We start from the raw sequence: 24,690 nt of genomic DNA on the forward strand, positions 1-24,690 counted from the left end.
AAAGGGATTCATTTTTGTAAAGTCACCGCTTTATTGCACATAATTACATTTACACACATACTGTACGCCACAACTTCACAGCGTGGCAAGACTATTTACAGCCAGTAGCTTCGCTGCAGCTCCTCCTCCTTTCTCTTTCATCTGTCTTCTTCTTTTTCTTCTCCTCCTTTTTACTCCTGCTCTTTGTCCTCTCCGTGGGTGATGATCACATAACACGCAGTCTTGTAGTCAAGGTTACTGGTGACATCCACAGGGAAGTTTGTAAAAATCGGATTCACCTGTAGGTAACAAGGTAAAAAGATTGCACTTTAAAATAATAATAAAAAATCACAGCTTTTTCAACAAAGAGAGCTGTCAGGTTTGCAGAGAGGGATCACACACGCTATTACACCTACAGACAAATACAAGGCTGCCTTTTGCCATTCAATTAGTTCATCAGAAAGAAGAGATAAATGCGGTTATATATCATTGTCATATATTCCTCTCTGGCCTCTCTATGCATCCTTTCATCTGCCTGTTTCTGTCTTTCTCCTGCTGCCTTCCCCTCCTCTGTCTGTCTCTCTCTCTCCTCTTGTTTTTCCTGTCTACTGAACAGAGACATGTTGATATGAGGCCCCGCTTGCACGGCCACAAGGGAACAAGTCTCTGGTGCTTTTGATCAGCTGCAAGATCAGACATGTCCACTGCTCCCCCGTGTACACTCCAGTGACTGATCATGCAGCATAATGGGCAGGCACAGACAGCCAAAGATGCACACCCACACATGTTCTCTCTGTAGATCATACAAGCATGGGCACACAGACATGCAAACACACACACACACACTTCTATCTAACCCAATTGAGAAGGCCTGCGGTCCATGTGCTGCCTCTGCTCACAGTGGGGTGGCTTGTTTGCCGGACACAAGGGAGCAAGAGAGAGATGGTGAGTGTGATTTCCCCTTTCTTGCCCTTTTTTTTGCCTTTGACAGTAAGATGGATGATTGCAATCACAGGAGCCATCAGTGAGACAGAGTGGAGGTCTATGGGGCAGTGAGACACAGCCATGGGAAACCAGCCGTCAGATTACTGCGCTACGCTGCCATGGGAACACTGCGCTGTTTATTTGTCTGGGGGTTTTGTTGTTTCATATGCATTTGCTTCCCTCTGCCCCCCGCCCCCCTTCTGCGCTGCCTTTTGATGTACAGAACATGAAAGCTTTCTTATAAAATATGTGCGGAGTGAGAGAGGGACAGCGAAGGAGAATGTTTACGTTTCACAACATAGTAAGCCTACTGTAAGTCAATATGTCTCTTCAAACCAGTACAAATGTGACAGATTTCATAGCGATTAAACTGGTCTCTTTGATCCCTTGAGAGAATGTGAGGCAGACTTTTCATTCCCCAGTCAACAGATGTTTTTAAGAGAAACATCTGTTCCTGTACAAATGAGATTACTGTGTCTCTAGCCAGGGGCCACGCAGGTTATGAATGGCACTGTTACTGACAAGGAGGTCTGGAAGAGAGCTGAGAAGGATCTTTGTAATAAGCTCTAGCTGGTAGTTAAGGGATTTAAATCAAATTAAATTGCAGATTCTGGGTATTCATCAGCACTCACCTCCGACTTGTTCAACAGTATCGCCACCGCCTGTACCTTTGAATCACTATCTCATATTGATACATTCAATATTTCACCTTGTTGCTAAGCAACAACTCACCTCATACTCTGTAAACTTGTCAGCCTGTGACATGAGGTAATATTTAATCCTGCAGGAGAGGAACAGGAAAGAAGAATTACTGTTTCCATCTTCTTGACTTGAAACAAACTGTGTTCTGTATTGCACTAACTGAGATATGTATTATCTGTATCCGGGACTTTGTTAATGATTTATGGTTTGTATTTTATTACACTAATTCGCAGTTATCTGTGTGATGAATTCCTGAGAGAGGCCACAGAGTCATCTTTGCTGTGTCTGTGTAGATGGTGAAGAAAATCACACTCACTCATCCCCCCGAGGACTTCTGCTCCTTCCGGGTCAAAGACCTTGAAGGTGCTGAGAATCATCTCCTGGGGGTCAGTTCCTGACAAAACAAAGGTAAAGTTGCACGTAAGAGTTGTGCATGTGTGCAGAGATGATGCAAACCGATCTGACTCAGTTTCAGATGAAACTTTATGTGTCATTCATGGCCTTATTTATGATTGTGGGTTTTTTTTTTGGTAAATGTTGAAATAAGAAAATACAAAAAAAATGAATGTTGCACAACTTAAACCCTTGACTGAAATTAAATTGAAACAATACCAACAAAAACAGACAAATATCAATTTCTGTTAAGTTTTTCCAATCACAGCCAAGTTGATGTGTTGAGGGTAGTATATATAAAAAGAATGAGTACAAGTCCAACTGCTTGTATTAAATCTATGGTTATTTCTCAATTTTTGTATGAAATTGTAAATGTTAAAATTTCAAACAAGTAAATGACATGTAAACTAGCTCAAATTTAGGGGGAAAAAAGGTTTAAAAACTGGAAACTGTATGACCCTGGGGCTGACTGACCTTTAATTTTCTTCATGTTCAACAATAAAGTGAAGTTGACGGGGTCTGGACACTCATTCATCATCTCATCAAGCTCATCAGTACTAACATTAAAGCCACCTGCCATCGAACACATCATACCTCTTAACTTATGTGAAGCTTAGTAATGAGATAGTTAAGAAAATTACAAGTAAATGTGATTCCTAGAAACATAAAATTGACACTCTCTACACTGTGACTGCTCTCCTAATCTGTGCTCTCACAACTAATGGCTGACAGATACTTGCCCAGAGCAGCAACAGGGTCCCTCAGGTCGCTCTTATCAATGATATCGTCTCTGTTCTGGACCATGGTTGAGAACGCCTGCAAGCTGAGAACAGTTACACAGTTTACCAGAAGAGGCAGTGCAGCTCCAGGGAGACACTCACACACACACTCAGATGTACTTTCACCGCAGCATCTGTCCTCTAACCTCTTTGAACTCCTGGATCTGGTTATGCTCAAACATACTGACGACACCGGAGCCTCCGCCCTCCTTCTTTTTGGCCTTTTTGGGTGCCTGTAACAGAGGAGACATGTGTGTCCGATGAGAGAGGAGGGTCTATGGTGGTAGGAAATAGCCTCAGTCAGCAGAAACCTCAAAGAGCTTCACTTCCTGGCATCAAACAACTTCAGGATGCTGAAGAGATTTTGTCCAGTTACAAGCAGACATGTAATCAGTGGTGGAAGAAGTGTTAGATCCTTTTCTTAAGTAAAAGTACCAACACAGCGATGTAAAAATACTTAATTACAAGTAAAAGTCCTGCATGAAAAATCGTAATTAAGTAAAAGTACATATGTATTAACAGCAAAACGTACTTAAAGTATTAAAGTAAAAGTACTCATTTTGTCCCTCTGACTGATATATTATTATATATGACATCATTAGATTATTAATACTGAAGCATCAGTGTGTAAACAGCATGTTACTGTTGTAGCTGCTGGAGGTGGAGCTAGTTTGAATTACTTTATATACATTTAGTTAGTTTAATTCAGTGGTTAACAACCTAAGGGTCGGGCCCCTCCAAATGGGTCGTGAGATGATTAATGGGAGAGGAAAGAAGAAAAAACAAAGTTCTGATACACAAATCTGTTTTCAGTTTTTTGACTTTTTCTGTAATCTTTGATTTTTGGTGAAATATTGGATCATTTGAACATTTAGGGGGAAAAATCAATATTTGGTGGAGCTGTTAACAACTCATAGACATCTGACATGTGACCCCGACTACACACTGCTTTTTGTAAGACATCAAAAGCCAAAAAGGTTGGAAACCATTGGTTTCATCTTTAACAATATGTTGTATTTTAAAAGCTTGTTATATTATCCATTGTGTCAAATCGTCTATCTATCTATAAATGTAGTGTAGTAGAAAGTATAATATTTCCCTCTGAAATGTTGTTGAATGGAAGTATAAAGTAGCATTAAATGGAAATACTCAAATAATGTATAAGTACTTCAAAACTTTACTTAAGTACTGAGCAGTTTTTTGTTATCCAATTGATTAAAGTGACTCTGTATACTGTCACTGACCATATGCCCCATTTAAAAAATGTGTTTTTGGACAATTGCACTTTTATATAAAGCCAAGGACCTGCTACATGAGAATGCACTGTATATTTTGTACTGCTCCGTTATTGTTCCATACATCTCCTATTGTGTAGAAGTTTGGGAAATGCATGTAAAACTAACACAAATCAAATTTTCATTCTACAGAAGAGAGCCGTAAGAATCAACAGATGTACTTATCGAGAACCCTCAAAGCCTCTTACATTACAGATATTGAAATTTATTGTACTGATATTGTAGACGATAAAATTGCTCAGATATTGTATGAAGCTCACAATAAGTTACTACCAAAGAATGTAGAAAACACGTTTGAAATAAGAGAGTCGATATAATCTTATAGGAAACTGTATGTCGAAGAAAACGAAATAGATGGATTAAAGGGTTGAATTTATGGAACAGACTTGAGGATTAATGTGTAGAACAATCATTATCTTTAAGAAAATGCTGAAAAACTATTTAATGAATAAGTAGAGGAATATGGTCTAACGTGGTACTTTGTGTTTATGGACATTGTTCAGTGAAGTAGTATTATCTTCAGTTATTTATTGATTTATTTTCATTAATGATGCTCTACCTTACTTTCAATGAGCATGAAGTGTGTAATACAATGAAGTAGAACTGTTTCTGTCTTATTTAGGAGGATTTGTTGGCTTTTTGATACGTATTCTGGTTTGATAAAATTGACATGTTTCTTTATGTGCTCCAGAACAAAACAAAGCTTGATGATTATGATGAAAACATCAAGAAATACATAATGAGACATGGTAAGCAAGCACAATATTTACATACAAGTGAGCACAATAAGCAAACCAGACATCCTGCTCAGCCTCTTATCATTGTGCAGATCTTCTTGCAGTCTTCTTTGTGATCAGATGAGCTCTTTAGAAACATTAAGAGGAGTGCCTTTCCTTTATATACTACTGGGTCATCTATCCAGCACCTGTTCTGTCAAGACAATAGAGGCCTTGCTGTACATGCTTCCTGCAGTGGAAATGTATGGCATGCCATGTGGAGGATATTTTGAATAAGAACATGTCAAACAAGCTTCAAGGAGATGAAGGCAGGACATTTAGTGGATCTATATTTGAACGAGTGACAATGATTTCACTTACAGTAACCAGATATGCAAAGAATTCCCTGTTGTGCATGAAGGGGATTATGACAGGGATGAGGGGTCTGGCTGTTCTGGCCGTCTGAAAGCATTATTGCTGATAGACGTCAGTGGTTTCAACAGCTGTTGAGGCATTCAGCTCATTATGGGGAGCAACATTATTCGCTGCCCCTGGGCCTGAGGAAATGTCTCATTTGACAGTGTAAAGTGTTAATTCTGTGTCAGGCCACTAACACAGAGGTGTAAATTTAAATGATCCACATCGCAGCTTCTGACTCCTATCAAGTGACTCCTGAAGCACACGTTCACCTTCGCCTTCCCTCTCTCCATTCTCTCGATGGCAGTATGTAAAAACATCAGCAAAATGAGGCCATGCAGGAGGTATGAAGAGCACTAAAAAGATGAGGTTTTGATCTTAACAACATCTTCAAGGTCATTCAGTTTGACCCCGGACTGGGAGCAGTATGGCAATCAAAAAAGTGGGTGATGTGCAGACCCAAAGCGTAGGGCTTGCATGGCTATTTTTAGGAGTCGGATGGACTATTTTAACATGATCATCAGCCATGTATGGTGTTAAGCTAATAGTGGATCAGATGCAGAGATGCTATAACATGATTTAGAGCTAATCCCTCAGGTGCACACATAAGAGACACGTAAAGCAGAGATGGTTTCTATTTATACCTTTATTACCTCCCTGAATCAAGCAAACGCACAACAGATTTGTACATTCACACACACATACACACTCTCACTAACTAGACACTAACCTAACCCTAATTTGATGTAACGTTTTTTCCAAATGTAACCATCTAAATTATAACAGCAATCCCTATTCTAAACTCTGATGTTAAACTTGCTCAGGATAAATGTCACAGCTTTATTTATTCACCTTCATGTCAGTCACCTTTTGAAGTTAGTTGCATATAATAGGCTACCATACAGATAATATTGCATGATATCACAGTTGAAATAACAGTTTGACAACCCTAAAAACAATAAACGTCTTGTTTACAGCGATGAATCATCTCAAATAAGTCTTGTCTCTGCAAGTTGTTTGAAATCAGCAGCTGCCTGGAACCAAATACACTTTGCTAAATAGATCAAGAGTCTAAAGGACAGAGAGTCTCTATAGACTGTAGGTTTAGATTTATTGACAACAATAAAACCAAATAGCTATATCAGACTTTGTCAGGGATAGATTTATTTCCATCGTCACAATTGTGAGGTTATCTGAGGCCAATTTTTGGGTCATTTCAGGTTAAATGTGCCATAAAATTGTCTTCATTGTGATTGATGATAAATAGATTTCTGTTGTAAACTTTGAAAAATGATGCTCAGTAGTGAATTTGTGCTTTTCTCTCTTATTATCACAGTGTGATTACAAGCTGCCCTCATGGTTATCTTTCAGCTTTGTAATGCTTTTTTTCACGACCGAAACCAGCGTGTCAAGTGTTGGACCACATCAGTCCTGCCTCTGGTCTTCCTCACCGCCCTGCAGGCCGTGCAGTAGTGTTCAGCCCAGAAGGCGGGTTGGTGCACGCTGTAGCTCCCTCTCCAGTCAAGGTGCCGCCTCAGCCGGGCCGGGTTGTGCCTCAGCATCAACAGGTACCGGGCCAGCCCTCGGACTGTGGGGAAGTCGTCCACGTGGATAAAGGCCTCCGGGGGAAGGAAGCGCTCATAGTTCTGTCTGGAAGGACCCAGGACCACCGGCACGGCACCGGCCAGCACGGCGTGCCACAGCTTCTCCGTGATGTAGTCGGTGTGCTGCGAGTTCTCCAGCGCCAGGTAGAACTGGTACCGTCCCACCAGCCGCACCACGCTGCCCTTGCCGTTATCCTCCGGTAACGGGCGGCCCGCGCGGCCGAACACATCCACCTGAATGTACTGACGGAGCTTGTAGTAGAAGGCCACGCGCGCATGGGACTCCGACCAATTGCTCACGACCCACGCAACGAGGCGGGGCCGGAGGCGGTCTGATCGCGAGGGTCCTCGGAGAGGGTGCGTATTGAGGTTCCGGAGACCCTCGGCTGTGTGCACACGGGGGATCAGATAACCGTAGGGAAGGAAAATGTCCGAGTCTGTCCGGTAGCTCATTGTGAGGTTGAAACGTCCCTCGAAGCGCCACAGACGGGGCGTGTGCGTGGGGGACTCGTAGTTCATCCATATCCACTTTTGCGCAGGTGGACGCGGTTCCGGTGGCAGCTCTACGGTGCTGGTGGCAATGTCCCGGTGGTGAAAGATCACAGCATCAGCCTCCGCGTAATCAAAGGTGTCGTCGGTCAGCGTGCACCCCCTTACTTGATAGAGCGCAAAGCAGTCCGGAAGTTTGCGGTACCGACCAAACGGATGCGTCCAAATCAAGAGTGTCACCGCGGGGTTTTCCTCAGCGATAGGAACAAACGGTTCCGACGTGAAGGGGTCCGGTAAGTAGAGAAGAGAAACTCCGAGGAACAGCAAGAAACCGGCAGTGACCGCGCACACAGAGGAGCACGTCCTGCTGAGAACACACACACAACATTTCTCCCGCTGGAACAAACCAGAGCTCCTGTTTGCTCTGAGAGCTGTGATTGTAGAGCGGCCCGCTGCTCTCCAGTGAACCCCAACTCCCATCGACCCCCTTCACCATGCAGTTCCCTCGAAATATACAAACCTTTTTAACATCAGAATCAATCTGTCTCCTTTGTCCTCAAAATAATAGCCTATACGTAAACCTTTCAAAGAAACGTAGAGAACAAAAACCAATCCCTGCGTTAATGACAGCCTGCTGGCACACCCTACGCCCTACTTTAAAGTCATTATGGTTTCTGTTGATAAGGAGGAAGGCAGATAAGGAGCAGGACAGAGTATTGGACAATTAAACCCGCAACAGTTCACAAGTCCATTAAGCTGCTCCCTGCATCGCTGTCGCCTGTCCTTCCTGTCCTACCTGTCCTGCACGGGTGGTGCTATGTAATTTCACGCTGTCTTCTTGGCCAAAACAGAGAAAAAAACACTTGAACCAGTACTGTATGCTCAAACATTTTGACGTGGCAGCATTGGTCTGGGTTTCTACCGATGAATGGCCCTTTTGTGAGGCCTGCTGACTGTCGGTCGGCCTCCCAGGCACTTTTAGGCTGGGTAAACACTTTGGCTCAGGGCGCGGTGTCCTGCTGATGAAATAAGCAAGCGTATTTTTTAGTTGTTTTTTTTTTAAACAGGACGTATTTGTCATTTAGCTTGTAAATTACTCTGTTATTGAAAAGCATGTTATTTTAGGATGGAGGTCAGGGGTCAAATCAGAAGCCAGAGATGTGGAGAAATGGCAACACTGGAGCCTAATTTCAGAGTTCTGGTCATTAAAGTTATATCTGGTAATAATAAAAGAATGCCTCAGATGTTATGGGTTGACTAATGTGATCTTTTTTCCAGATAAACCTTGTAAGAGGCCTCATGTATCCCCATTGAAACCACTACAGTCCATTTACCACTAGGTGTCTCCCTACACAAGCACAAAGCACCCCTATAAAAGTGTCCTGTGCAGCTTTTGAAGTGCAGTGACACTGGGATTTATCCCTAAACATGCATGTTTAATTTCACCAATGAATAAACATTTCATCTGTAAATTAGGAATGCAGCAGCGGTGCTTTGAAAAGGTTTGTCTCGGATGTTTTATTTATTAGATATGACCCAGCATTGCAACAGCCTCTAACCAGAAATCTTAATAAACTGACTCACAATTTAAATTTGGTGATCTGACTTAAACAAATACACCCTCTGTATAATGACACATTCACTCTCTGTGCGTAAAAGGATCGACTGTCCAGGTTGTGAATGCATTCTGATCAGAAACCCATGAAAAAATGATGAGACGGCAGGGTCGGAAACCCTGTGCAGTGTTGTGTCTGAGCTCTGGTGGGCAGGAAAAACATGCTGTGACTGGGACAACATTATTCCTCCCCACAGACGCAGAGTATGTCATGAAGTCTGAATGTAAGCGGGGGGAGAAAAAAAAAATGGCAGACAAGGAGGAGTGGGAGGAGATGAAGCAAGAAGCATGTGTGTCTCCACTGGGTCCTCCTCCTTCCTGTTACATCCATTCACTTTTCTTCACCGTGGAGCAAAAGAAAAAAAAAATCTCTTTGTGTGTTTTTGTGCGTGCAAGAGCATGTGTATGTGTGTGTGTGTGTGTGTGTGTGTGTGACTAGTTATCCTCATAAGAGGTTTTGTATTCTTTCTGCATTATTTATCCTCTCTTTCATCTGAGCAGTTCTATTTTCAGCCAATCATTTAATGTCCTGCCCGAGGTTATCTTGAGTTCAGAAGAAACGGCAATCTCATAAGTTATGGATACATGGCGAAGCTCGACATTATAAACACACGTATCACAGAAATAGCAGAGGTGGCCGAGGTCAGGAACTGACACATAGTGAGTCTTCTTTCAGTATTTTGTTTATTGTAATCTTTATGCAGCACAATTCATGTAAATGTTGCTGAAAATATACTATAATTAAAGTTGAACTGATTGGTGATATGGTGACATTTTCCTCTGTGTGCTTCAGCTCAAATTACAGCCAGGAGTGATACACAAAGCTTAGCATTTATGTCTGCTTTATGTTTTCTGTCCACTCATTTCTTTCTAGAAAATAACTTTTTTTGTCATCAAGTTCATCCAGTTTCTGCAGCAGACTTTGATTCTCCACAGAGTGATCAATATATTGCGTCTGTCTCTGTTCAAACATCACTGCAGCAACGAGCCACATGTGTACACAGATGTGACGCAGGCAGAAAGACAGAAAAACACACACAACGCCTATATATTTTGCAGACTTTATGTATCTTTTTGTGTAGTTTTGTACACTGAGTTTACTGCTGCCTTCCTGTTTGTCAGAAGTTATATGACTGTGTGTGTGTGTGTGTGTGTGTGTGTGTGTGAATCATACCAGCTCGGAGAGAAGCATTCAGTTTTTGATGGGACCCCCAGGTCTTCACTCATCTTCCCTATTGATTTTCTCTTGCTTTCCTTTTTGCACTCCCAGGGGATGGGATGTCTCAATTGGTCCCGGCCAGTGTAGGAGAGTGTGAGCGATGGAGAAACAGATAGAAGATGAGGCAAAGGAAGAAAAAAAAAAACGAAGAGAGAGAACATAGAGGAAAAAGAGGACGAAGAGGCAGGAGGGGCCCGCGAGCTCCCTGATCACAGAGGCCCTCGCTGACCCCTGACCTTGATCATGACCTCAGAGGTTACCCCAGAGGTCAGAGGTTGTGTGAAAGTGCCACTGCGGCGATTCACTCCACTGCTGGGTGATGATGATCTTATGCAGCCTCCCCAGCCTGTCTGACATGATCAGTGTTGCTCGCTGCCTGCGGCTCCCAAGGGCCACACATCCATCTCTAACCCGGCCACACAAGGCCCGCTAAAAGCACCTTACAGGCAGAGTCAATGAGCAGGAGGAAAAGGGACACAAACAGAGAAAAGTGGGAAAGCTGAAAGACAGAAAGGCTGTTTTATTTCATACCCTGCAGCTCTGTCAGAGTCCAAGATCTAGCTGTATAATGGCAATGACACAAAGAATGTGTGTTTATTTCTCTATATTTAAACTTTAACCAAATGTACATGAACCGATGGGGCTTTTTAGAGGCTAAATTTGTGGGCCCCAACATGTTCCCTCTGCTGTCCTTGTCAAGAACAATTTACGCCGTTTTTACCCTCCTCTCTAATTTTACCACAGAGTGTAATAAAAACGCAAGCAAGGAAAAAACCCCATACCAGACATGAGCCTCTGTAGCAGGAACATGATAATTTGTAGGTGGATTGATAACTCAGACTCTTACTTGTTCCGACTTACACTGTGCACCCCCTACTGCTTCAAAGTAATCCAGAGCCGAGTGAAGGTTCAGCCAAATCCTTATGGAGATACTGCGTGTTGAAATGCAGAGAGTTTGAGAAGCAGGAGCCTGGCAGCAAAAAATCAACTGACTTTTAATGTTCACAGCTTGTAGACTTTTAGAGCACAGTTTGCATTAATAATCTCAGATTGATAAATTGCTACTTTACTGAATACACTTTTACATCAAAACATAGAAGGACTGTGTACAAAAATTGCTGTAGTTTATTAGTAGAGTCTCATGTGAAGCAGAATTTAACTAAAAATCTGTTTGCGTACAGTTATGCTCAAGTATACTATTGATATAGGCAGGTTTAACAGTTTCCCTGAAGAGGAAAATCCATTTCATGTTTTATTGTTTGTAATATGATGATTTAAGGGCTACATTGTTTAGCAAAATATCCTTAATTTCCCTTGAGTTTTTCTGGTTGGATCAATATAAAAGACCTTTGTATTAATGTTGTACATAAGAAATTATGTTCTTGTCTTATAAATGTTTCACCACTCTATTTACTCTGTTTTGTGGTCTGGTTATTCTTATGTACATGTATCAATAAATAACATGATAAACTAAATAACTATATCGACTTAAAGTCTTTCAAACAGTGATTTTGTTATTTAATGTCCACAGTAAAAAGGCAACTTTTTAAAATAATTGTAAATTAACAAATTTGTTTTTCCCATCAAGATATTATTATAAATCATTTCTCAATACAAAGATTAGTTATTAGCAATTAATACAATAGTGTTGAAATGTTTACTTTCTGTTTTAGCAACAGTAATATAGGTGGCTGAAAAATCTATCATGTTCCTTTCAGTTATGCTTTTCCTTTGTGTGATAGTAAGAGATAACTAAACAAACTCGACATAATGGACACACTGCAGAGCTACTAAGCCTGTACGGATTATCTCAGACCTGTATTTCTGGTTTGGCTTAATGATAGGTAGCATCACAAGTCATGCAGGCCAAGCCAAGGAAATGCCGATTATCATGGCGGAAAGGGGATGAAATGAGAGGATTAAAGGCAAGATTCATCAGTTCATGTGCAGTATTCTGTATAAAAAAGTATCTATTTGGCAGAGCATTTGTTACATACAGTGCAGATCAAATGCTCATACACAGTCTTCTAAAAAGACAATCATGATATGAGTCATGCTGCTACTGCTTCATTATTCATAGTGATTATTTTAAATGAGCTGCTTCTACTTGTTATATACGCTGCAGTGTGATTGAATCCTGAGTGTGAGTCAGTACATCTTATTAAAAGCACATGACTGGGTGTGATAGGCAAACCAACTAGGCTAACCTTTAATTCACTATATTATGTCTATAAATGAAGTATAAAATAAGGAAAAGCTATTTAGGCTACATATCAGTTGAGCACTGAGCACCATTCATGCTGTGGAAGGAGGGAGACACAAACAGCTTCAAATCAAATCAAGTAATGACCTGAAAGTTGAGCTAATCCAAAGTACAAAAATGGCCACCTTTGTATCCACACAAATGCAGTGAAAGAGGCGTTATTATCTATGGCAAATTCTCGTGTTATTTTTAGTGAACAGAATTAAAGTGCAACGGCTGTGAAAAAATGAAAATGATTGGAGAGAAAGAAAATAAAGCTATAAATATTGTTGTTGAAGACTGAGCTGAGCATTCAAGTACAAAAAAAAACAAAAAAAACCAAACTCCAAAATGTGAATGCAGGCGTGGATTTTCCACAAAGCCGGGCCTCGCAACACCCTCGACACACTGACAAGTCAAACTTTGGAACCCACAAAATGCTAAAAATGAAAACAATGTGTACAACAGATGTGTTACCCTGATAAACCGGCTATAGTCTCCTGTTTGCTGTGCCCTTGTGCGTGGAGCGACTGGAGGCTGAGGCGTGATTTGTTTTAAAGATCCACTCCAGACATGTTTTAACATGTATATAACAGACTCTACTTTGAATAATAATCTGTGTCTGATATGTTTTTTTCCACAGACACGTTAAATTATCTCATTAAAAAAAAAATCCAGAACCTATGAATATGCAAATATTTTTCACTTCAGACGTTTAACTGCTGGACACAAGATGTCTCCTACATCACCGTAAAGTCCGTTTTCAGTGTTCGTGCACTGGAGGCTTCAAAGGTTCTTCATCACACAAGTTCAATATTGGCTTCCAAACTATTTGTGATGTCACAAATCACGCTCGTAGACCCGCCCTCTAAAATTGGATTTTCAGCAGATGAATGTGAAAACAACCTTCTGTCAAACTCTGCACGTACATCATTCTGCATAGAGGAGCTCAAACATTAAACTGTAGGGACAAGAAGAAAAAAAACACATTTTTGAGTGGAAGGGGACTTTAAGGTGCACGAGGCGGTGCAGGTTGACACAGGAATTTAGGGCACTCCATACGTACGGTGTAATTAGAAATTCTTTGCATATCCCTTTGAGGCACATCCACACGCTGAGAGGGTCATAGGACATGGTCAGCAGGAGTGACGCCTCAGGAGCAGTCACGGTTCAGCGTGTTGCTCAAGGTCACTTCAACAACAAATATACTATGTATGCACATTGACACCTTAACCACTGGGCTGCCCTGCTACATTACTGGTTTAACAACAAATCTTATTTTATTAGCTACTCTGGTTAATATCGGTGTTGTGAATGAATGCTTTATATGAGGATATCAGGCTTACTTTTTTAATTATATTATTGTAAACTGAGCAGATCATGAACTTGGAAGTACCTTTGTGCCAAGTTGAAGTCCACTCCATCTTTTACCAATTCTTAAATGGCCAAGTTCAGCAGGTCCTCACCAACCCTGCTTTGTTACACATGCTGAGTTTCTACACTAGATCCACCCTTTTAATAAAAAAAAAGAAAATACATCCATGAAGCTGGAATTAGCAGGTTTTAAAAAAAACTCTGATGAGAGTTAAATGTGTTAACAATTTAGACAGACACTTGTAGCCTTGTTCCTATTTTCAACAGAACCAACTAATAAACATGTTTAAATTTAAATATCAAACTTTTTTCTTTTACAAATGCCCTTGAAACATGTTTATAATGAACAAAGCAAAAAGCTTTTCATTGTGATCACTTTTAAAAAAGCACAAAACATAAGCACTGCAGCAATCATACATTCAAATTTTCTTTTTCATTAAACATAAGCAGCTATAACAGAAACATGACTGGTGTAAAGTAGCAGCATTCATTCACTTAGCCGATGACAAAACTCAAAAGGTGCATGGGAAAAAAATAATTTCTTACCAATCGACTTTTTATTGCTAAATCTGACAGTCATGGTGCTATAAGAGGAGTAATGACATGGGGCTATAGATTATTAGATGCTGGTCATTAAATTATCTTGTTTCACAGCCACACTCAGCTCAGAGGAAACATTGGTTGAATGCTCTGTGTGTGGGATTTCTTTTCTTCTTCTTCTTCTTCTTCTTTTTTAGATATGGCTTCCAAGTAGCCTCCTGGCATTATTTTTGTATGATCTTTGCTCCTTTTTTTAAATAATAAATAAAACAAACCACAAGATCAAACGTGGGCTCATCTGGCACCTACAATTTAGCGTATTTCGACGTAGTAAAATTAACAGTCATCTAATGTCAGTTCGGTTGTTTACCTGTAATATCTGAATGTTGATAAAATGCTATTTAAGCAATTATAATGGCGTTATTAAGGCAACACTCCCGTGTGCTGACTCCGTTCCGTACGCCGGCTGTTACCGGAGTGAGTGGTGGACGTGATCCGCTCCGGGTGTTCCGCCCACCCGGTCCTCTCCACTGAACTCCAACCCCCGCGCTCTCTATCAGCATCTCATTCCTGTCTCAATATGTCTCAAGATGGCGGCCAATGCAGGATCGATGTTTCAATATTGGAAGCGCTTTGACTTACAACAACTACAGGTCAGTTCAACCTCTCTTTAAACCGTCTACCCCTTTATTCGCTTCGGCTGTCTTGTGTCTTTCAGGGGGGCTGTGTTTTGTGTTTTTTCGGCGGCCGCCTCGTAGGTGTTTCGGAAGAGAATTCAAGACCTCTTCCTCACATTGATGAAAGTGGCTCCTCTCGCTGATCAGAAATTGATCCTCTTTGTTCAATTCAACATCGATCGGACACTGCAACTGGGCAAGCCGGGGCGACGCCGCGGGGATGCGCCGAAATAACAACAAAACGGCAGGGCTTTGGCGAAAAGCTTTCGGTTAGCTGTCTTTATGGCGTGTTCTTCAACTTTTACCGGAGCGAGTAGCCGTAGTTAGCCCGACGCTTTAGCCGCGGTAAGGTTGGATAATTTGGGGGAAAAATAAGTGCGACTCGTTATACGGTGGCGCTGTGGTGACACCAGCCGTTGAGACGGGCAGCACAGACACACAACAGCGCTTTGCTTGTTGTGTTTTTTTTCCGCTTTAACTGTCAAATCGGTAAGTTTACTTGAACGCGAATGAAAACATTAGCAACCTTATCGGCTAACGGTTTTTGAAGCAGTTTATATTGAAGTCGTCTCCTCTATGGTTGATCAACTCGGCCGTTTTTTTTTTTTTTTGGTTCCCCTGACGGCAATTATACACAGTGAGTTTTTTTTTTTTTTTTTTTTTTTTTTTTTACAGCCGTTGCCACGTCTGTGAAAGTGGACGGGACAGTTTGTTGACGCGGTACAAAAAATTAAATTATATATATTATACATATAAATATATATATGTGTGCGCGTGTATGTATATGTATATTTATATATATATATATGTGTGTATATATATATGATCGTGACCTTGTTGATTATGATGAACTCCAGAAATGTCCCAGTCTCACGCACGCCACTAATCTCGGCGTGCACGGAGGAGATCCATGGCACTGTAAAAGGATATGAGGAAAATATTGGGCCTATTCAGTGAGTGAATATAGCCTGTGTATATTAGAGCGTGTTTGACCTATCACAAGACATGTAGACAATGGCACTGTTGTGTTTTCCCGTGGCATTTAACGTGCATTGCTGAATTTCAAATCACAATTTATGAATATTAGTAGCCCAGTTGCCGTCGTCATTAACATAAGATTGCATTATGTAGGCTAGCCCAATTGTTCATACATTAGTTTACCAAATCACACAGGCTTGGGATTTAAACTTTTATTTAGGTCATGATGCCCCTATGACTGGGTAGACAAAAGGACAGTGAACTAGTCTTCCCAGCGGGCTTTGTGTTGCACTTATGCCACATCATCAAGGCTTCACTTCTCCTATTTATTTGATCCTGTTTGGTCCTCCTACTCGTGCCCCCTTGTTCATGCATTATGTAAAAAAAAATTTGAGACTGCTTTCTCTTTTCTTTCCTCACTATCTATCTCCCACCCCCTTCCTGCCTCAATCTTTCTCTCTCTCTCACTTCCCCCTCCCCTCCTTTTTAATTTTTTTCTCCTCTCTCTTCTCTGGCCCTTCACCCTGCTTTCACCCATTTCTCCCTGTTTGAACTGGTGTGTGTGTATGTGTGTGTGTGTGTGTGTGTGAATTTGTCTGAGATCAGTCTTTTTCGTAGATTGACTGCCAGCACGGACAGAGAAGGCACTGCCAGCAGCCAGGACATGAAAAATGCATCGCATAAGTTTGTGATAAGGCCCTGGGTAATTATGGCAAAGGCCCCTATCACAAGCGATTAGTCAGGACAGTGAATCTGAGCGTGTGCAAAAAGGCTGGCGGTTGGCAGGCCTGTCTGCAGGATAGGAATCAGTTGGAGCTGGTGTGTATGTGTGTGTGTGTGTGTGTGTGTGTGTGCGCGCAGAACTGCTCAGAACATTCACTGTCTATTATTGATGACATCTTATTTACTCTCCCTCCCACTGAGAGGCTCCTAGAGGAAAGCCTTCAGAGAAGAAACTTTTTTTTTTTTCTTTCCCTTATCCGTCTTCTGAGGATAATGTGGGGTTAGCATGATATGATCATGGTCTACACATGGCCTTGTCAGCCGATTGCTTTCTCATTTTCTTCTTCCTTGTGATTGAATGGACAGTGTGCACTTGGATTCACAGTCTGTTTTGTCTGCGTGAGAGGCACCAGCAAAGAAATGTTTTTTTCTTATGTGTGTATGTGTGTGCGTTTCTTTGATGATGAAAATCCAACCCAACCTAGATGTCAGTAGCTTTAAGCCATCATAGCGTCTATTCCTCAGGCTCCAACTGCTGATGTTCATTAAAATCCTATTTGATCAGTGTGTCCCATTCCCTGTGTGAGAAACTATCTAGGTGGTTGTTACAGGACAGAGAGTGCTTTGAAACAGCACAGCGAGCTGTTAACTTGTCTTTTTTTTCCCTCCCCCCCCCATCACCACCACCACCACCACCACCACTACAAACACAAATGGGTGCAACAGTGATGCTTTTAGCAAGGTCTCGCACACTTGCAAAATGGATCAGTGATTCAGAGATGGCAGGGTGACAGTGAATTACAGATGGAGGAGGTTTTAACGTCTGTAATCCCTGTCCGTCCATTACAGAGTTGAATTTCTTTAGAGGGGATCATCACTCTTCTCTCCTGTTGTTTTTTCTTTTTCCCTTTTTTCTTTTTTTGACCCAGTCAAGCAGTTTGCTGGAACATTGTGTTTCCTACTTGAGAGCGATGAGAGATGCGCTTCATTACAGGCAAGCCTTAATAAGACATGAGTGAATAGCTGAGCCTAAACCTATACTTTATTTTTTTTGGGGGGGGTAAGCTTGGAAAATTAGGAACAGACCTTTCCGTTATACACAATTCCCAATTTAAGCCTAATAGCCTACATCTCACCTCATAACATTTCCTGGAACAAAGCACCCTAGAGCCATTTTGAAAAATAGTTCACTATGTTAGCGGATGGCTAAACAGTGACTTAGATGAAAACTGATCTAGAGCTCGTTCTTATTCACCACCTCCTAATGGGTTAATTTAGGAAAAGGGGTTTGTAAACTGATCCCAGAGCTGTGGTCAGTGGCAACCTGAGTGGTTTAAATCTCTCAGCGACTGGCCCGCTGTTGTCTGCAGGAGTTTTAGTGTTAATTTATGAGCTGGTTGTCTGAACTCACTGGTGGGATATTTTTACCCCTCTGTTGCTGCACAGGCTGGGGGAGCATAGAGGAAGGGGCATCACGTCATGCTTTTACTGTAGCCAACCGGTTCTCTGCCCAGTGACAAAACCTGGCATTGAGACTGAGGTTTCACTGTGTGTTGGTGGGTGTTTAGCGACTAAGCATGAGTCAGAGAGAGGGACGAGTGCATGTCAGGTCTTTGGTCTGCCCTCGGTCTACTTTGGTCGGGGCCATGTCATCCTACTTTCTAAGAGGCGGTAGTGTATCCGTACGAAGGATACGCTCCGTACGATGGAGAGGAATGTGCAGCACTCAAAAACTTAAGAAACTTCTCTTCATACACCTTATCAGTGTCTAATTCTCAGTGGAGGCCCATACTCCCTAACTCCTCAGCGGTTCAGTGTACGTCACACTTGGGCTCAGTTTCTTCGCCCTCTCACTGCTTTGGGGAGTGTCTATACAAGAGTCAGTTCTCCCAATTTAACACAAAAAGTACATTTTTATGCTGCTCAAGAGTCGTAATCTGAATATTCTGTTAAACAATTTTTTACCATGGTGTGGTGAAATAAATTAAATAAATTTTGACCAGTGTTATCTGATGTTTTGAAGAAAAGATAAAAAGCACTTAATAGAAGTCTAAAAATAGGGGTACCCAAACAGATAGAATCAGCAGCTCTCAATGCAGGCTTTATGCAAAAGTGTGTGACAAACAAGACATGTTTCTTGAAGGTGTGGATGTGTGGAAGTCTGTTTAACATAGAAATACACTGTGTGCACAATTATTAGGCAAGTGAGTATTCTAACTTTATCATTATTTCTATGCACATTTTCCAACTCCAAACCATATAAACATGAAGACTTTATTGGATTTAATGATTTTCAGATGATATGTATTTGCGTAATGAGGGAGGGTGTGGCCTAATGTGATTACCACCTTTTATATTAAGGTGTGCATAATTATTAGGCAGCTTCTTTACCTCGGGTAAAATGGGCCAAAAAAAGATTTAACTGACACTGAAAAGTCAAAAATTGTAAAAGGCCTTTCAGACGGATGCAACACTCTTGAAATAGCTAAACTAATGAGGTGTGACCACCGGACAATCAAACGTTTTGTTGTGAATAGTCAACAGGGTTGAAAAAATGCATGGAGAATAAAAGGCGCAAATTAACTGCAAATGACTTTAGAAGAATTAAACGTGAAGCTACCAGGAACACGTCATCCTCCAGCGCCACCGTATCCCAGAACTGCAGCCTACCAGTTCTGGGTTCACAAGCACAAGGTGTCAAGTGCTCAGAGACATGGCCAAGGTAAAGAAGGCTGAAACACGACCACCACTGAATAAAATTCACAAGTTGAAGCGTCAAGATTGGGCCATGACATGATATGAGAGAGACTCTCGATACAGCAGATGGATGAGCCCAGAGCTGGATCACTAATGGACACAGGGCACCACTTGGAGTCAGGCGCCAGCAAGGTGGAAGAGGGGTAATGTTACTGGTATGGGCTGCTGTCATTAAGGATGAGTTAGTTGGACCTTTCCCGATTGAAGATGGACTGAAAATCAACTCCTTAAACCTACAGCCAGTTTCTAGAAGATACTTTCTTCAAGTAGTTGTACAGGAAGAAGTCCTCAGCATTCAAGAAGGCCCTGATCTTTATGCAGGACAATGCTCCATCACATGCATCCAGGTACTCCACTGCTTGGCTAGCTAGCCTCAAAGATGACCAAATAATGACCTGGCCCCCTTCCTCACCTGACTTAAATCCTATTGAGAACTTGTGGGCCCTTCTCAAACATGAGATTTACAGCAAGGGAGCTTTGAACAGCATTTGGGGCGGTGTGGTTGCTGCTTCAGCGAAAGTTGATCGTGAACAGACCAAGAAAACTGACAGACTCCAAGTTATTGAAGAGAAGGGTGGCTATATTGGTCACTGAATATTTCTGAAAGGCCAAAATGTTATTTGTCACTTTTCCTTTGTTAAACATTCAGGTTTGATGTTCAATAACATTATGGATTGATTAAGAGTACAAAGTAATCCTGAGGAATACAGTTTGCCTAATAATTGTGCGTGCAGTGTATATCTGTTTCTGTTTCCATGATGTGTAATTTTATCTTTAGTAACATTGAAACATTTAATGTTTAACCACCTGTAGTTTAACATTGTCCAAATGTTAATATTAGAAGCAAATAATATTAGATATGAAATTATCTGTTGTCTCCATGTACATGATAGAAATCCTTAATAATAATCCTGATCAGATTACTTAGTAGTATTATTATTTAATTACTATGTTGGTGTATTGGTCTTATTATATGTTATATCTTATTATATGTTACATTATATACAGAGATTAGACACAAGGCTGACAAAACTGGGCCAACTGACACCACAAAGATGGTCAGTAGAGTTATTTTTTTGTTGTTGTGGCTTGTTTTTGTGACAACTGATTTCACAGCAGAGAAATATAAATATGGTAACACAGTGGTGGATAGTATGATGAAAGGTACAATTAAGTCATATTTACTGCTTTCATACAACTTTTGAACTTTTTACTTGGTAACTGTTCTACTGCTCTGAAACATACTTAAATTATATCGTTGTTATTGTTCGGCATTCCATTTGAATTATATGTTAAAAGTTATCAATTTCTTTTATTAAGAGTTCGCTAAAGACATATATTTTATCAGGTACACATTTTACTTATGTTTTTCTTGTTGCATATAAAGCCTTCCAAAAAAATTGCCCCCTCAGAAGTTTTACTTTCAGTTAAGTAAGCGACCACATGTATTTCAGAGCATTTATTTCTGTGTCTGTTTATATCAAATTATACAAATCTGCATTCCACTCACATAAGCTAATAACCGTAAAGAAACCATAAAAATAAAAATGTCTTTGAGGGGTGAGACAGCCAATATTTTATAAATATTTTATGCCTTGGCATGCCCAATCAGTGCTAAATAAGAGTCTAATTTGTTTCAGTTGGACTGTAAAACTGCTGAGTGTGTACTGTATGTTTACCAGGTGGAATCTGTAACTCGCACCATCACGACGCAGCTCTTTAGTTGTGGTAATATTTTAGAAAAACAGCGCAGTACAACCACACAGACAAAACATCCACCCAACAACCAGCAACAAGAGCACAGGGGGCAGTTTCCAGAGACCTGTTTTCAAGTGGCAGGCATTATTTACAGACCCACTTGGAGTCTCTCTCACCTACAGCATCATAGAGTTTCACCGTATCTCATGACAGAAGCATCCATTATTCTGCTGCTCTGTATTCCAGTAGAGAGAGCAGGGGCTTCAGTGACTGGACACTTCTCTTTAGGCTCACTTTAGAATATACTGGCTGGTTTCCACTTGTGAGTTTGAGGATGATGTCCACCTTATTTAAAAACCACTCGAAACGGTGCCTCCAAGGCCGATGTAATCTTGTATAGTCTATTGTTCATCTTGTAATATTAAGCCTAAGGTTTTCAGTAAACAAAAAATCTTGCATTCCCAAGGGAAAAGATGTCTGTTCTTGTCCATAGTTGACTGGCAAAGTAAGAATGCGCACACACACAGTGAGATACAGGCCAGCAGCGGGCTTAGATCCAGTCTCTTGTGCAGCAAAACAATCCTGTCACACACTCTTTTCTCGTGCTTTTGTTCTTAATTTTTTACTTGTCAACCACATATTCTCAGCTATTTCCAAAATGCCACCTTTTTATTACCTAGTCCGTACCTGTTGGTTTTCAGTGGTACAAATAACTAAACTTAACTGATATTTTTTTATTCATAACTGTCATATATAACATGTGTTGTACAGTGTGAAGTTGGGCTCCAGCTAAATATTATATTAGAAATGCAACAGAAGATTATTTTCATTATTGATGAATCTGCCAATTATTTTCTTGATTGATAGATAGTCACTGGGTCTGTAAAATATCTGAAATAGTAGAAAACGCCCTTCACAATTCATTTTGTACGACCAACAGTGAACATATATCAGATGTTCCAGCTCTCGCGTTGTAAACTGAACAACTGACTGTTCAGCAACACTGCTTAAGTGATTCATCAATTGTCAAAAATAGTTGCAGATTCATTTTCTGTCATTCACATAGTTGATTGTATTTTTCAGGAAATAAATGATACTTAATTGTGTTTTCCATCCTCCAGAGTCATTTAACACTCCACATGCAGTACATGAGGATTAGAGTTAAGTGAGCAAACTGAAGAAATGTGTGGAGAGAATAACTTTGAATAATAACAACTTTGGTGAAAAATTGTCTTAAAGCAGTCGAGGAAATCCAAGCTTTTTCAAAACCATTTGATTGGTTGTGAAGGTGCAGATTTCTGATGACCTAGCAAGCAGAGCCCCAATGAGATTTACAGTATTTTGAAGAGTTAAACAAGATGTTAACATGGAAATATAAACAGAGGCAATGGACCATAAAACAAAATGGAGTCCCATTTCCACAAGGTACCACAATGTGATAATTTAGACCAACTGCAGACGGTCACACACTGGGGGCCAGTGTTTGAAAAAATTTTGACAAGTTTGGCTGAGTGCACTGCTGAGTTTGAAGCTAATGCAGTGCTTCATTTTGTTCCACAAAATGTGTCCCGCTGCATGAGCCTGCCGAAATTTGTTTCTACAGCAAATACTCTGTGGTCTTGAGCGTCTGGTGTAGCCAAGCTATTGGTGAACCACTTGCCCTACCTAATTTTAGTGTTGTTTATCTCACTGTTATCAAGGAGTCTGGGCTAAATAAGGCCTGAGGATCCTTAGGTGCAGACCTTATCCCATGTCAACCCATGACTCCAGTATCAGTGTCCTGTTAGATCATTGACCATAGGTATTGAATTCTAATAGGCCTATTGGTGTGTCCTAATGGTCCAAGTATTGAATTATGATATTGGCAAAGGCTGATGGCCTCAGGATTGAATTATGATATTGGTGCGCGCTGCAGGCTAATGGTTCTTGGTATTGAATTATGATATTGGTGCACTTTGATGGTGTAGGGATTGAATTATGATATGGCTTGCTATCTGCTAATAGCTCACTCTGTGTAATTTTCAATGTCAATCATGGCTTCAGTTGCTAGATCCATAGCCGGCCTTCAGGCTCAACCCATCAGTCACATCAGATGTGAGCAGCCTTCAACCTTTACCCCGAGTTCTCCCTCCAGTTGCTGTCACTCTCTCCTTTTTCTTTTGTCTTGTAGCCCCTTAATTCAGGATTTGCTACTGCATGAGTTTTATTATTCTAAAAACAAAGAGTTTGTGCAAATAGAGCAAAGGGAAGAAGATTATCGTTAATGTTGTCACATTATCTTGTAAATTGTCTCATTTAACTTTCTGAAATATATAAATAGAGCAAACAATCACATATCCTATTATTATTAATATCCTCCTATCAGGCTACTGGGAAGTTGTCCTGTTGACTTACGGTATTAACCTAGCAGCTGCTATTTTTCCCCCTATAAACTAAAACATTTATCGTCACAGTTATAAAAGGAAGAAATGTTGGATGGTTTAATGACAACCTAACACCAGTTTATAGATGTAAGATTAGGTAAAGAGTTTTATTGATTGTCTGGCCTTTGTTCAGTGGCCAGTCGGTAATTGTGAGTGGATTTGGCATTTTCATACACAACCTTTTGTTATAAGGAGCCTAATGTTAAAGTAATGGAACTGTAATGGCTCTGGATCTTAGCTAACTTCATTTCTGTAAGTGTCCACACCTTTTCAGTGTTTATGTTGAGCTCATTCCCATTTTGGTAGTTTAAAAGCAACCAGAGCTGTGATGGTCCTCCTGCCAGCTCACAGAGTAAATGGACGGCCTGCTTCTGTGTCAGCCCTCTAAAAATAACACAGACTGCTGGCTGGGCTCAGCAGAAAACTACCACCGATTATGATGATTCAACTACCCTGTATTTACAGGTGCGTGCGTGTGTGTGTGTGTGTGTTGGATGGGGGTGGTTTATGCTTAACAAATTGTTCCTCTGCGTTCGGTTTGCTATTCACTGGTTTAGTTTTATGTTTTCAGGTGAAACTTTGTCCAGTCAGAGGAAGTTAGAAATGGTCGAGAAACTGAAGGCACTGCTTATGGGTATTTTCAGTTTTTGAGGTATAATCATTTCAGGAAAAAAAAGCCTGTCTGCTTATACCAATTTAAATGTTAGTGGGCATCAGATTAGATCTTTTTAACCACTTACATCCTGCTATTATTACTGTGCAGGCTTTGCCTAATGCTAGATTAAAATACTTATTGCCCAGGCCTTTGTCTACCGAAACATGGTAAATTTTATAAGTGTGACACTGTTCTGTATCTGTTAAATTCATTGAATGTCCTCAGACGATACCTTAACCTCTCCCTGACCTTTGACCTGAGCAGCTGTCAGACTGGAGCCAGGGTTCAGAGGTGGTCTGACCCTGCAGACCTCAGTATGACCTGGGTTGTCTGACTGGCCTAACCTTTAGAGCTAACAGATGATGACTTCACCATCTGTCTTGCCTTTTAACAGGTCTAGCCTCCTTGAACTTGAACTTGCTGTGTGGACG

The 24,690-nt window shown here is 40.9% G+C and overlaps 3 protein-coding genes across 8 annotated transcripts in view; 1 reads left to right on the forward strand and 2 right to left on the reverse strand.

The window, feature by feature from the left end:
- Positions 1–7: 7 nt before the first annotated feature.
- On the reverse strand, positions 8–3,241 carry LOC137186161 (myosin regulatory light chain 2B, cardiac muscle isoform-like). Of its 2 annotated transcripts, XM_067594851.1 has the most exons (6): positions 2,984–3,241; positions 2,799–2,874; positions 2,533–2,631; positions 1,982–2,059; positions 1,696–1,744; positions 8–278 (listed from the first exon to the last, which is right to left on the reverse strand). In XM_067594851.1, exons 1-6 carry the CDS (start codon positions 3,086–3,088, stop codon positions 275–277), a joined length of 411 nt encoding a protein of 136 aa, XP_067450952.1. In that variant the 5' UTR covers positions 3,089–3,241; the 3' UTR covers positions 8–274. The 2 variants fall into 2 exon arrangements, 1 of the variants encoding a protein (XP_067450952.1); XR_010928983.1 differs by lacking the exons at positions 8–278; positions 1,696–1,744; positions 1,982–2,059 and having other exon boundaries at positions 2,562–2,881; positions 2,984–3,072.
- A 2,652-nt stretch (positions 3,242–5,893) lies between these two features.
- Positions 5,894–8,505, reverse strand: LOC137186162 (alpha-(1,3)-fucosyltransferase 4-like). Its single transcript, XM_067594853.1, has one exon. The coding sequence runs from the start codon at positions 7,836–7,838 to the stop codon at positions 6,654–6,656; it is 1,185 nt and encodes a 394-aa protein (XP_067450954.1). The 5' UTR covers positions 7,839–8,505; the 3' UTR covers positions 5,894–6,653.
- Positions 8,506–14,803: 6,298 nt separating this feature from the next.
- Positions 14,804–24,690, forward strand: part of cux1b (cut-like homeobox 1b) — a 62,837-nt gene continuing 52,950 nt past the window's right edge. For 2 of the 5 annotated variants that reach the window (XM_067594858.1, XM_067594859.1), the window contains exon 1: positions 14,848–15,001. In XM_067594858.1, coding sequence (XP_067450959.1) covers positions 14,939–15,001 — 63 coding nt within the window. In that variant the 5' untranslated portion in view covers positions 14,848–14,938. Of the gene's footprint in view, positions 15,002–24,690 lie in introns of all 5 variants that reach the window. The other 3 variants (XM_067594854.1, XM_067594855.1, XM_067594856.1) reach the window with 3 other exon arrangements.

The sequence above is a fragment of the Thunnus thynnus genome, chromosome 7 (genome assembly GCF_963924715.1).
Source record: "Thunnus thynnus chromosome 7, fThuThy2.1, whole genome shotgun sequence".
In the NCBI taxonomy this organism is placed as follows: Eukaryota; Metazoa; Chordata; class Actinopteri; order Scombriformes; family Scombridae; genus Thunnus; species Thunnus thynnus.